At 49.7% G+C, this 13,118-nt stretch overlaps 1 protein-coding gene across 1 annotated transcript in view; it reads right to left on the reverse strand.

The window, feature by feature from the left end:
* Positions 1-5,904: 5,904 nt before the first annotated feature.
* Positions 5,905-13,118, reverse strand: part of Hunk (hormonally up-regulated Neu-associated kinase) — a 111,780-nt gene continuing 104,566 nt past the window's right edge. The window contains exons 10-11 of the mRNA XM_057765653.1: positions 11,947-12,127; positions 5,905-9,170 (exon numbers count right to left, since the gene is read on the reverse strand). Coding sequence (XP_057621636.1) covers positions 8,512-9,170; positions 11,947-12,127 — 840 coding nt within the window. The 3' untranslated portion in view covers positions 5,905-8,511. The remainder of the gene's footprint in view (positions 9,171-11,946; positions 12,128-13,118) is intronic.

The following is a 13,118-nucleotide window of genomic DNA, read 5'->3' on the forward strand; positions in this document are numbered from 1 at the left end:
CCACACATAGGTACAAGAAAAAGTGAGGGGTTATCCCAAGCTCTTCGTAAATTTAATGACTGCCATTCAGTATATCAGGGCTGCAGTGCTAACTTGCCAAGAGGAGGGTAGGGTAAATCCAACCCACACAAACCCTTTTCCTTTAAACCCACCCCAGAATCCAATTTCTTAACATGCTCATCCTCAAGTCCACCTTCCATGAAGGCTAAAGAAGTTTATGTTCACCTTCCATGAAGGCTAAAGTTTTGCAAAAGGGAGTGAGTTTAATGCCAGAAGCCAAGGCCTCCCAAAGAAGACACTCCCCTTGGGGTATCTATTAACTCTGAACTCCTTTTCTGAGGTAGTGGTTTGAGAACTGTACTTGAGACAGATGGTGCTACCCCCCAACCATGTGTTCTTCGAGGCATCGTTTCTCCATCTTTGCCTTAAAGAGAAGTTCTTGACCTCAGCTTCCAGACATGCTTTGCTGAAGTGTCTCAAAGCAGATGGGACAAGGAGAGTTGGACTGAGAACATTCACTCTGATTTTTTTAAATCTGAATACAGGACATATTAAAGTCTGCTGAGAAATCAGCTGTTATAAGAACTACACTTCAAGCAGCTGCCCTGTGCTCATCCTGAGAATCTGTGTTTCCTGGTGTCGCTTCACACTCCGAGGACTGGAGCCGGGAGACAGGTCAATTCCAAGGTCGCTGTGAATCTCTGGGATGGCCAATCTGAGAGAGAGAATGGCTCATGTAATTGAAGTGGCCGTGGGTGGGAAGGACACTTGAATGGGCTATTTGGAGTTCTGACTCAGACACAATTTGTCTTTCAGAGGCAGGGATACTTATCCAGCCCGTGGCCCCACGTCATCCAGTTGGAACAATGGCCGTGACTAGTCCAGGAGTGTCAGACAGCTTCACATTGGTCCTCCATTTAGATCTTGAGTAAGCGCTCCCTTTCGCAAAAGAGAAATGGGAAATGGCTTAAAGTGGAAGGACCTTGATGACGGGGGCAATGTTCCCCTCTTCACAGAGGAGACAGGAAAGGATCCCAGAGTGGGTTACTCAACGGCTGGCATCAGCAGGCTGGACCCAAGCATTGCTGCATTCGTGATGGCAAAGGACCCTGCACATCCGCTGTGGTTTGTGTGTGGCTTGGGTGTGTGCCCCTAAAGGATTCACACATTGAAATTTAATCCCCATTGTGAGGTGTTACGAGTATGGAAATGTTTAGAAGAGGCACTCTGGGAGCTGATGGCGACTCCATGAGGTCATGAAGATGGAATTCCACTACTGAGCACTAGTGGCTCTGTAGGAAAGAAAGGCCCAAGCATTGACACACACATCTGTTCCGCATCTCTCAGCAGGTAATGTTCTGCAGCCGCCAGTAAGGTCGTCTCACTTTGGGACCAGAACTCTGAGCTAAATAAACTTTTTAAATAAAGTTATACAGCCTTAGGCACTTGGTTAGAGTCATGGAAAGTGGACTAATCCCAAAGCAAAACAAAGAACAATAGTCTGAAAAGTCAGAGTCTGCCCTGACCTCTGCTTCCCATCAGGTTAAATCACTGTAAGTTAGCATGCACTGACCCTTCTGAGAATACAACCAGTCTGAGCATGACGAAGGGAATGCTCTGTGTGTGTGTCTGTCTGTCTCTCTCTGTCTCTCTGTCTGCTCTCTCCCTCCCTCCTTCCCTCCCTCCCTCCCTCCCTCCCTCCCTCCTTTCTTTCCTTTCTCCTACCTTCTTTCTCTGGACCTTGAACATATCTATGACACAGAAAATATGGCATATTTCCAGGTGGTGGTGGCACATGCCTTTAATCCCAGCACTGGGGAGGCAGAGATAGGCAGATCTGTGTGGGTCCAAGACCAGACTGGTCTACAGAGGGAGTTCCAGGACAGTCAGAACTACATCGAAAAATCCTGTCTTGAAAAAACAAACAAAAGAAAAAAGAAGAAAGAAAAAAGAAAATATGACACTTGACAGTGGAGACAAAATCAAGGCTCGGCCAACTACGTCCTGAGGGCTGAAAGTCAACTGTGGTCTGGTTTTGTATATTCACCAGATAAAATGGATTTAATATCTCAGATCCTTGTGAAAAGGGACCAATTAAAAGGACATTTCTGTTAGTTTGTTGCTGTTGTTGTTATTGTTGTTTAAAAGCCAAACCAGAACAAAGAAAGATAATCCTCTGAACTGAAAATATGGTGGTCTTTTATAGAAAAAGTTGGCAGATCTCTGTATAAGGGGGGGATTTTTTTTTTATTTAGCTGAGCACACTGGAAACGCATGGAAGAGGTAGAAGTTTTATTCTCGGACTTTCTGGAAGTCATTTCACGGCAAGGGAAAGCATAAATGAGCACAGCAGACGGGACAAAAGTCACAAGATTTGTAGAATATTATTATTTAAACATTACTCTATGGCTCTCTCTCCATGTTAGCCTGTAGGGCACCTCTTAAAAAATAAAACAAACCAACAAACAAAAGCTCACTCCGGACTAGGTGGCTTCCACAACAGCCATCTACTGTCCCCCAAGTCCGGATCTGAGGTGCTTTGAGGCCAGCCTCCTTGCTTCTCCCGTCCTCACAGGAACTTTCCTGTCTGCTGTCCCTCTTGGGAGGCGATCAGGTCTCACCCCAATGGCCTCATTTTAATTTGTTTCTAAAGGTGTCACATTCTGAGGCACTAAGGGCTTCAGCATGAATTTGAAGAGGACACAAATCACCCTAACATGCTCTTCACAAATGAGATTAGAATTTACCAATGTGGTCCCTTTCTTTAGCAAAAATAACCATTGGGCTGGTCCAATAGCTCATTTGCTAGATTGCTTGCCTGGTATGCGTGAAGACCTCTCAGTTCCATCCCCCAGAACCCATGTTGAAAACAACAGCAACAAAAATAGTAAACAAAAACCTGGATGTGATGGCACACGCTTGTAATTCCAGTGCTGGGCACGCCCAAACACACACACACACACACACACACACACACACACACTCCGCAGGGCTCTCAGGTCAGCCAGCCTCGCTACTGGGAAAGGTCCATGAACAATCTCATCTCAAAATACAGATGGAGAGCACTAAAGAGTGACAGACAAGGTTGCCCTCTGGCTCCATGCACCTGCATGAGCTCTTGCACATACAAACACAAAGAGAAGATAATACTTTGATTACCGATAGCTGCCATTACTGCATAACAATGGAGTGACGCTTGTCCGATTTCAGTGATATTTACCGATAGAGCCTCTCACTCTGTAGCCCAGGCTGGTCTCGGTGCAATCTTTCCTGCTTTAATCTCTCCAGTGGCATATACCATCAAAATCAGCCAAGGGAATATGAGATAGCTGTTTCTTCTAGGTTGGACATGACTACTGCCATCTTGAAGCAGACTGGCTGATAATCTGCCTAGGACCCACATGAGATACACTGGTGAACATTCCCTCCTTGAGGAGAAGAGAGGTCATGAGACCCCCAAGGCTTTTGCAAATCCTCTTAAGGACCCTCCCCAAGGCCCCAATCACTGCACTAGAGACGTAAACAACTGGGGTAGGATGGCTGTCCAAAGTCACTCAGGGGACTTTTGGGTGGTATGAGTCACCCACAGTCCTGTTTGTAACCCTACTAAGTGGTCCAGTCATGCTGAGAAGATGCTGGTCTGTGCCCATCTTGGGTCCTCCCCAACCTCTGGCTCTTAAAATAGTTTACTCTCTTCTGTGGTGGTCTTTGAGTTTCACTAGGATTTGTGTAGGGAACACATCTTTGCTGAGATCATCAGGATCTGGGATTTGTTGATAGGCAGGAAAGTCCAAAGGATCCCGCACACGGGCTGCTAGAGGGGAGGACTCTGGTGAACCTCTGTCCAATTCAGGATGAAAAGTTTGCTCCCAACACAAGACTGCCATCTGCCCCTTGTCAGCTGTCTGTGGTGAGATGTCTCAAAAAAAATTTGAATTTTGTTATTGCATGAAGCTTAAATATGTTACAGACTTGAACAGAAGTTAAGGCCTTTGCTTTCAACATAGGCCATCTTCTAAGTAGGGAAGGCACATGGTTCCAGCCTGTAAGTCAGCACCATCTATGTCTTCATCAGTAAATCTGGTTCCTGGTGGAGTTCTCTCTGCCCTGGGCCCCCTTTCATCATAAGCTGGTTGACTCCGGTTGGTCCCAGTTTGCTCTGTATCTAGCTGGTCTACACTCCCAGATGGGATTCCCCCAGACAGCTCATTGCACGTGCGACATATCCGATGCAGCATCTGGGGAAGGTGAGTGGCAGAGTCACGCCTCCTGGCCACCCTCCCCCACCGCTCCTGTGTGCCCACAAATACCGAATCCTAGAAGAGCGTGCTGTGCAAACATGTCTGTAGCAAAGAAGTACAAATATGTACCCACCCCCGTTTGCATTTGGAACCAGATGTCCGAGAAGCTCCCTTGAGCAAAGGGGCTGCTATAGATAATACGCTCACTTGCCACTCAGGAAACACACTTCTTTCAGGGAAAAGTGATGACATCAAATGGAACCCACTCCCAGCACTGCTCTGAATTATTCTCAGTGTGTCTGTGGCACACAGACAACAAATAGGGGAACCAAGAGGCTGTCTAGACCCAGCTCGAAGAAAGAGTCAGTCTTGCAGTCTTTCCAAATTTGTCTCACTTTGTGATACGTCCCTGTGTAAATGTTCGACTGGTTTAGCCCCACAAACCCCCGGAGATTACAAGGGGCTTCTTTTACATCAGATTCAGAAGAAAGCAAGAGTATTAAAAAGGGGGGGGGGGGTCTATCTGTGGAGCATCAGCAATCAGTGGCGTGTAGTAAGGTCCGAGGCCTAACAATCTGCTGTTCCTCAGCTATATGCTGTTCTGAGAGTGACTTAAGAATGCCCAGACAGTGCCTCCTGGGAACCTCAGAAGTGCCTGCTGCAGGGACAGCTTGATTTGCCCTCAAGTTCCCTCTCAGCACATGGCCGCCTGTTCACCTGGGAACTCTGGGACATTATCTTGAAAAAGCCTGGGGTCACCACATGTGGTGGTGCAAATCTGTGCACTGTGGTGCACATCTGTAATCTCAGCCCTCGGAAGGCCAAGGCAGGACCGTGATAGCTGGATATGGTGGCAGTGCATCTATGAGTTCTAGGAAGGCTGAGGCAGGAGGATTATGACTTCACGGCAGCAAGCCTGGATGACCTTGAAGATGAAGACAAGAAATAAAAGCAGTGGAAGAAAGAGGAAGAAGAGGAGGGGAAGAAAAGGAAGGGGAAGGGAGGAGGGAGGAGGCTAAGGCTGCACTAGAGAATCCTGGGTTCCTTCCTGCTCTGAAATGGTGAGATTCTTACAATAAACCATCAAAACCACACACCTGCTCCTTTATCTCTAACTTCAGAACGAGCCTGTGCAGTAGCAACAGGAGCCCCTGCCTGTTTCGTAGCCATGTGACCTGCTGAGCCTGTAGTTCCTGTGGGATTTAAGGATGGTGGCACCTACCGAAAATGCCCTGTGAACAGTTACGAATGGTGTCTTGACTAGGACAATCCATACAGCAAATGTCCTCCTACCCCCATCACATCCCTGACCCGGGACCGGAAACAAGGACAAAGGCCAGAAGCAAGACTCACGGCCATCCTTCTGTGATTCTCCCTGGGAAACCCTGACTGATCGATGTGAAAAATACGCTGTGTCACCTTGAGCTGTCAGTCAGTCCACCAGCCATCTCAACCTTCATAAACACTCACTGCAGGTGAAATTAACCAGGGGCTACTAGAACAGAAAGTGCCCCTGAGTCCCCCACCTCTCCATCCCCGCTCATATCTGTACCAAGAGCTTTAAGTGAACGGTGGTATTCTGTACCACACACTCAATGTTTTAAGAGCAGTAAATAAAGAAGCAGCCATAGTGAGGAAAAAGTGTATTTCACAGCCATTATAAAAGTACATATAGTCAATAATGGTGACATAAATACAGTCCTTACTCATGGCCAAACTGTACAGCTAAAATGGACTCTTCCTCCTGGACTTCACACAGTGACAGTTCGGTCATTCCCATCAGTAGCCACAGGCTGACTGAAATCATGAAGGACAGTCATGGGCCAAACAGACAATACACCCTGTACTTAACAAAAGGGTAGTCAAGTTTTCCATATAAATATAATAGAACAACAAAGAACTCAACATTCTTCTTTCACTTGGCTTCATAGATTTGTCTGTCAGGTGTAGACACACTGCAGAACGCAGCTAGTTTCCCCTCCGCGCTCTCCCACGGGGCTCACCACACACCTGAGTTCCGAGTCTGTTACCCCTGGCAACGCAGGCAGCTAGTTGTGCATCCGACACCTTTCTTGAAGCGTTCGCTGAATGGGAAACACTTTCTCCATGAGCTAACACCGACACAGGCACACACAAACGCACACGTGGGAGGAAAGCAAACAGCCAGAAAGAGACATAAGGGGCTACAGAAAAGGGGGCACGGCACACAGGTATACATCCTGCCAACTGGCAGAGCCAGGCGGTTACAGTTGGCAGTTAGATGCTTCAGAAAGGATTCTTCAGCCGTCAGACTCAAGCACACGACGCCAATTCAGCATCTGCAGAAGTCTTCTCTTCCCTCGGCTTCTGGAGCTCTGTTTCAGCCTTAAGCTCTGGAAGCTGCTGGGAGGAGACCGACCTCCTTAATGGTCCCGAGGGAGTGGGGGAGCCCTTCCCTGGGATTAAGCAGCCCAGGTCTTGCCAAGTTCAGCAAGAACTAGAGCATCTTGCTTCCAGGGTCAGCCAAATGTGTGTGTTCTTCTTGCCCTGTCAGAGCTGAGGGAGGCCAAGGGAAGCCACCACTGGCAAATGAGAGACAGTGATGCTGCGTCTCAACCTTCCCTGGCCAAGGCTGGCTTTGTGACGTTAAAGAAATTAGCCCACTTTACAATCAGTGGACTGAGATGACGAACCTGACTACATGCCTACTACATGTGGTCTCTGATCACATCTGAAATAGACAAAGAGCGAAGATTCTGGGCTATTCCATAACTCATCTCCTAAACCGACTGTAACCGGACTTGTGCCGGTCCTTCTCCTCCTTACAAAGCTGCCCAGGACTGAGCAGTCCCCCACTAAGGACCAGGATCCACAAGGAGACAGTCCCCATCAAGTGCCAGCTGGACAGGATTCGACAACACCAGCTTCCACAAGAGACACGAGGGTGTCACAGCCACGAAACCAGAAACGCATCTTTGGTTCAATCCTGGAGGAGAAAGGTGCAGAAGACAACGTGGACCGAGAGCCTGTTTGGGGGACCCCGCTTTCCTTGGGGACAAACTCCGTGAACGTGCTCCCAGTGGGCGAGCCTGCTCCCAGCCCCAGCATAGCTAAGCTCCAGCTGCAGCCGAGATAGCACTGCACAGCGCGTGCCGCCTTCTTGCGGTCATCTCGACTCTCCCTCGAGAACCCCTTCTCTTTCTCCAGAACCACCCGGAGCTGTGTTCTATGCCTTCTGCTGCTGCCACAGGACAAACACAGGATGGCCAGGCTGCTGTCCCTCATGCAGGCCACCACTGTCTAACGTTACTGCCATCACTACCCGGGTCAGCTTTTTGGCCCCCTGAGTGAAGCTGCAGCCTCTCAGGAAAACATGAATTTGGGAGAAGCTCTTCCTATCTGGTCACTGAGGTCTTTTTTAAAAAGTTGCTATTTTGAGACAGACACAGGGGTATACACTTGCCATTCGAGCACTTTGAAAGCTGAGGCAGGAGGATGAAGACTTTAAAGTCAGCCTGGGCTATTTAATGGAGACCCTGACTCCTTAAAAAAAAAAGTTACTTCAATTTTAATAGCATCATATAAAGAAAGATTTCTTTGGACAAGTTCTTTCAATCCTCAGCAAGTTTCAATCAAACAAATTAAAAAAAGGGAAAAAAAGACAAATTAGAGAAAACATTGTAGGTTTTTAGTCTTCATGGTCCACGTGGGATCTCACTATTGGGTTCCATCTTTGTCTGAGGCTCTATCCCATCTTCCTCTGGGGTTCCTGGGGTCCGGCAGTGTGACTCAACACTCCTGCTCTCCCGTTTCCCTCTGTGGAATCCCTAGGCTGGGTGGACGTCCTTGGAGTGGTATGGTCCCTGTGAGTCCGTGACTGGTCACTGGACAGAGCAGTCTGAGAGGCACACATGTAGCAGAGGGAAGGAAGGCCTCCTACCGACCTGGAACTGAGAGTGGTCCAGCGATGGAGGTGTGGCTTTCAGCTCTGAGCCCAGCTGGGGGATACTGGAGAGGGCTGGATGAGGGGTTGTAGGAAAGAGGGTCTCAAACTGGAATGGATGGCCCCTACAGCTGGCCCTTCTGATTTTCAGCATCTCAGATGATCCCTAAGTGAGGCTGGGCTGGGTGTGCAGGCTTTGAGTCTGTGGATTACAACTGGTCCGAGCTTGGGACATTGTGAGGCAGGGATGAAGGATGCTCTTGAGAGGTTGACTGCTCATGCCCTGATGTATGTGTGGAGCTCTGTTCCATTGCTATTCTCAAAGACCACGAATCTTGTCATCCCGTGTTAACACTGGCCCTTGACACCATCAGCCATGTCAAAGGAGAGGCTGGAGGGGGCTGTGGGCTGCAGTGGGGACATGCTGGCCTCCAGGGACCTCTCTGAAGAAGGCTGCAGACTCTGGTGTCGCTTCCTCAGCATCTGTCCAATACCCATCATGGGGAACCTTCCCCTGCTTTTCACACAGTTGGGGCTCCCCAGAGGCTGTGTGAGGCCATTGCTGGGAACCGGAGGAGGGGAACACACGCCCTCTTCTTTCGGGGAGCTGTTCTTCTCTTCATGGCCAAAAGAGACCAGCGTGGAATGCAGTGGAGTTTGGAGAGGTGACGTGCTTCCGGACAGTAGCCCTGGAGAGAGTGTCCTGTCACCAGAATTCCTACGAGCCAAGCTCACAGGTGAGTTCAGGATCCTATAATGGTGGGAAGGGGACACCAGTTCTATGTGGTCCTCGCGATCCACAGACTCAAAGGAGCGCACCATATCCAGCAGCAGCGGCTCTTCCTTGGGGAGGATGCTGGCACTTCCTGGCCCTGACTGGTGTGGCTCTAGTTTCTTTACAATCCTGGGTGTCCTGGGAGGCGGGACAGGGATGAATTCCATGGAAGAAGAAGCCACACAATTGGAATCGGAGGTTTTGCGGAAAAGATTGCGGCAACCGAAGGAATCTGCATACCAGAAAACAAGACCATGAAAATCGTTTCAGGAAAGACTTACACGGCCATTTTGCCTGTGTCGTCCCCAGCTTAACTGAGATAGCAACTTGGTGCAAGGCAGGAAACCAAGGACCTGGGATAGTTAGAGGAGGCGTCAACCAGAGCCCCTGACATCCCGCAGGAACCCAGAAGTCCTTCCAGAGTATAGGCGAACAGAGGCTAGCCCCGAAGCCCAATCTAACATCTACTGCTCCTTGATAACTGAAAATTCCTGACGCTACCAAGAGTCCTTTGAACAAGAGGTTTACCTGCTCAACAGAACACCCATTAAAGCTTGGAGGTACGCAGAATCTGACATACTGAACACCCACACATCTGGCTCCTTGACTGTTGACCCTGGAAGGACTTGTGTCCCCCAACTTTCTTGTTAAGTTTATCATGGTTAAAAAAGAAATGTGTAACAGAAAGTTCTTCAACTTAGTTTATTTTTGTCTACAGTTCGGCAAAGTATACACAGCTGTTTCACCCTACAGAAATAACGTTGCCATTACACACTCGTCCACCCTTCTTGTCTCTTCCCTGCACTCTGGCAACCTCCACCTGGCCATGAAGTTGGCCACTCTAGGAACATAAATAGCCTTTGAAGACTGCCTCATCCCCTTAGTGCGAGGGTTTCCGGGTTCATCCAGGCTGCAGATGTCTCTCCTTTTCCAAGGTGGTTTTGAACACAATGCAGCCTCCTCACCTTCAAACAGAAATAAGTAGCAATATGTAGCAAAGGCAATCAGCCAGTGCCCAGACCTTCCCTCTTGAGTTGGCATAGACCAGAATCCAGGTTTGTGAACTCTACTAGGAAAGAGATGGAAAACCCCAAGAGGCTTGACAAGTGGGGGAATACAGCCAAGTTCATGCAGAATAAGCTCTGTCTCAGGCTCTTCTCAGTGCATAACATTTTATGGGCTTCATCAGCGCGACCAGCTGCAGGAGCAAGCTGCTGCCCAGTGGGGGTGATTTCAGGAGCAGTCGAGGCCACTGAGAATCTCCCCTGCCCACATAAATAAATGCTCAGACGCAGAAATAAATCTCCTCGGGCAACACATGCCTGAGACGCGACAGCAGAAAGAAGTAAGTTTTCTTTAATGGCTAATACTGTCAGTGCTCTGACTGGCTCGTGAGCATTGCTTCCTCTGTGAGGTCTGCTGTGTTTATGTACCAAGACAGGCTACTCTGAGCAATAACGGGATGTTAGCCGCCACCCCGGAGTCATGCTAAGCAAAGCAACAAGCCTGAGTTAACCTCAGATGACCACAGCCCTCTGTGAACCTCAGATGCTGCAACCTCTATAAATAAATAATAAAACCGCTGCAACCAGCCTATAATATGGGAGCAGTCCCATCTGAAGATTCCACGTTAGGACACCCCCAGCTTCCATGTCTCCCTCCCTAGGGGTGTTTCTCCCATGTGTCTCAAACCTGTGACAACTTGGAAGGAGCCTCACCTGTATCAGTTATCAACAATGGACTGGATTCTGAATCAGAACACTTTACTCTACTTAGTAGGTTCAGCAATCAGTGGCAATTACAACTAAGGGACTCAGTGAAAGCCTTCAGCCCCCAACAACTGGGACTTGAACTTGGGTCTGAGAACCCTACCGCCACTCCAGAACCCAGACACAGCAGCCACAGTTGAATGCCTCATGGGACCGTTTCTAAGCAAAGCTCTAATAAGATCTCACCCTCCAGCTCCACCTCCTGCTCCTATCTACCTACCCCGTTGATCCTGTGATCTCACGTATTCATTCTGGTCCCAGAACATGATGTGTACCGCCCGATCTCTCAGCCTGCACATCAGCCTCTAGTCCTATGCCCTAAATCTTCTTCTGCAATACCTTATACCCTCGCCTCTGGTCTCACAATACCATGCAACCAAATCTCTGCTCCTACAGGCCACGAGCCCCCAGACTCTCATATCACAATTATCTACCTGATCTCCACTCCTACAGTCCCGCACCCCAGCATCCATTCCCTCGGTACCCCGCACCCCAGCCTCTGCTCCCTCCATACCCCTCACCCCAGCCCCTGCTCCCTCCGTACCCTGCACCCCAGCCCCTGCTCCCTCCGTACCCCACACCCCAGCCTCTGCCCCCTCTGTACCATGCACACCAGCCTCTGCTCCCTCCATACCCCGCACCCCAGCCTCTGCCCCCTCTGTACCATGCACCCCAGCCTCTGCCCCCTCTGTACCATGCACCCCAGCCTCTGCCCCCTCTGTACCATGCACACCAGCCTCTGCCCCCTCTGTACCCCACACCCCAGCCTCTGCTTCCTCCATACCCCGTACCCCAGCCTCTGCCCCCTCTGCACCATGCACCCCAGCCTCTGCCCCCTCTGTACCCCACACCCCAGCCTCTGCTCCCTCCATACCCCGCACCCCAGCCTCTAACCCCTCCGTACCCCACACCCCAGCCTCTGCTCCAACAGCAGTCTCCCTAATTTCCTCCTCTACGGTTCTATGCACCTCAGTTCTTCTTCCAGAGTCCCGCTACCCTGACAACTTGCTGCCACATCTCAACGCCCGCTTCTTCATATCTATAGCACTGTGTACTCTCATCTCTGTTTCCACTATACATGTGCCCACCTCTGTCTCCACAAGTGCTCAACACCCCACCAATTGGCCCCCAGGTCCCATTGGCTTAGATGTGCCAATGGTACCATCCCGAAGGCACAGTCACCTCTGTCCTGAGCCTTCACAAGCACCGGCAGGGAGCAGGACCGCAGAGCTGACCCACCTTTGTCGGGAAAGCCCGCCTTGGAGGCCTTGCGGTCTTTGAGGAGGGCTTTGGTGTTCTGGATCTGGGTGATGAGGGAGGCCGAGGGTTGTTTGTGCGAGGGCAGGCTCTTGTCCGGCTTCTTGGAAAACGGACGATGAAGAAAATCTCCCCTTTTCTCTTGTTCTTTGGGCTTTTTATCCTTCCAATCAAAGTAAATAGACGCAGTCAGACACTCACAAGAACAAACTTTAGGAGTCTTCTCTGAAAAGTCACCCACATAGACGAGGGGAACTCCAGCTTTTAAATGCGGTATACTTTACGGTGTGTGGATGAAGGGTGGCAGGGGCTGAGGTCTAGTCCACGCTCCACGCGGCAGCTCCCTCTGCCCGGGAGCAAATAAACCTGGTCTCTCTCTAGCTCACTCGCCCTGCATCAACGTGTTCCAGAGTGGTCAAGGCCACCCTATGTGACCAGGTATTCTAGAAAAATCTGAAGGAACTAAGAAGCAAACAACCCAGAGTTCTAAAGAACTACCGTGAGCATTTGAAGCGCTACTCTACTGTGTGCATCTGAAGCACTGTCCTACTGTGTGCCTCTGAAACACTGTCCTACTGTGTGCCTCTGAAACACTGTCCTACTGTGTGCCTCTGAAACACTGTCCTACTGTGTGCTTCTGTAGTGCTGCCATACTGTGTACCTCTGTAGTGATGCCCTACTGTGTGCCTCTGAAGCGCCACCCTACTGTGTGCCTCTGAAGTGCTGCCCTACTGTGTGCCTCTGAAGTACTGCCCTAGTTAGGTATGGGGCTGTAGACTTCTAATTTATTGTTCTGAGGTTAAGTAAGGAGGATTTCAAGTTCAGGGCTAGCCTGACTCACACAGTGAGACCTGGCTGTGGTTAATCCTTCAACTTGAATGGATTGAGCAACATGTAGGGCCTATAAAAGCCTGCTCCTGGGGGTATCTATGACCTTTAGCTCATGAGAGCACTGATCTTATTGACGCATCTGCTGATGGCTTCTAAACTTAACAGAACGTTAGGGGAGAGGTGACACCTAGGAAGGTGGGGCTTTGCTGAGAGAGAGGTCACTCGGTGTGTGTTATTGACAGCTATATTTTGTCCTGGCCTCTTCCCGTCACTCCATTTTTCCCCGTCTGCTACGATAAAACCAACTCTGCTGTGTCCTTACC

Source organism: Chionomys nivalis, chromosome 3, assembly GCF_950005125.1.
Source record: "Chionomys nivalis chromosome 3, mChiNiv1.1, whole genome shotgun sequence".
Lineage (NCBI taxonomy): Eukaryota > Metazoa > Chordata > Mammalia > Rodentia > Cricetidae > Chionomys > Chionomys nivalis.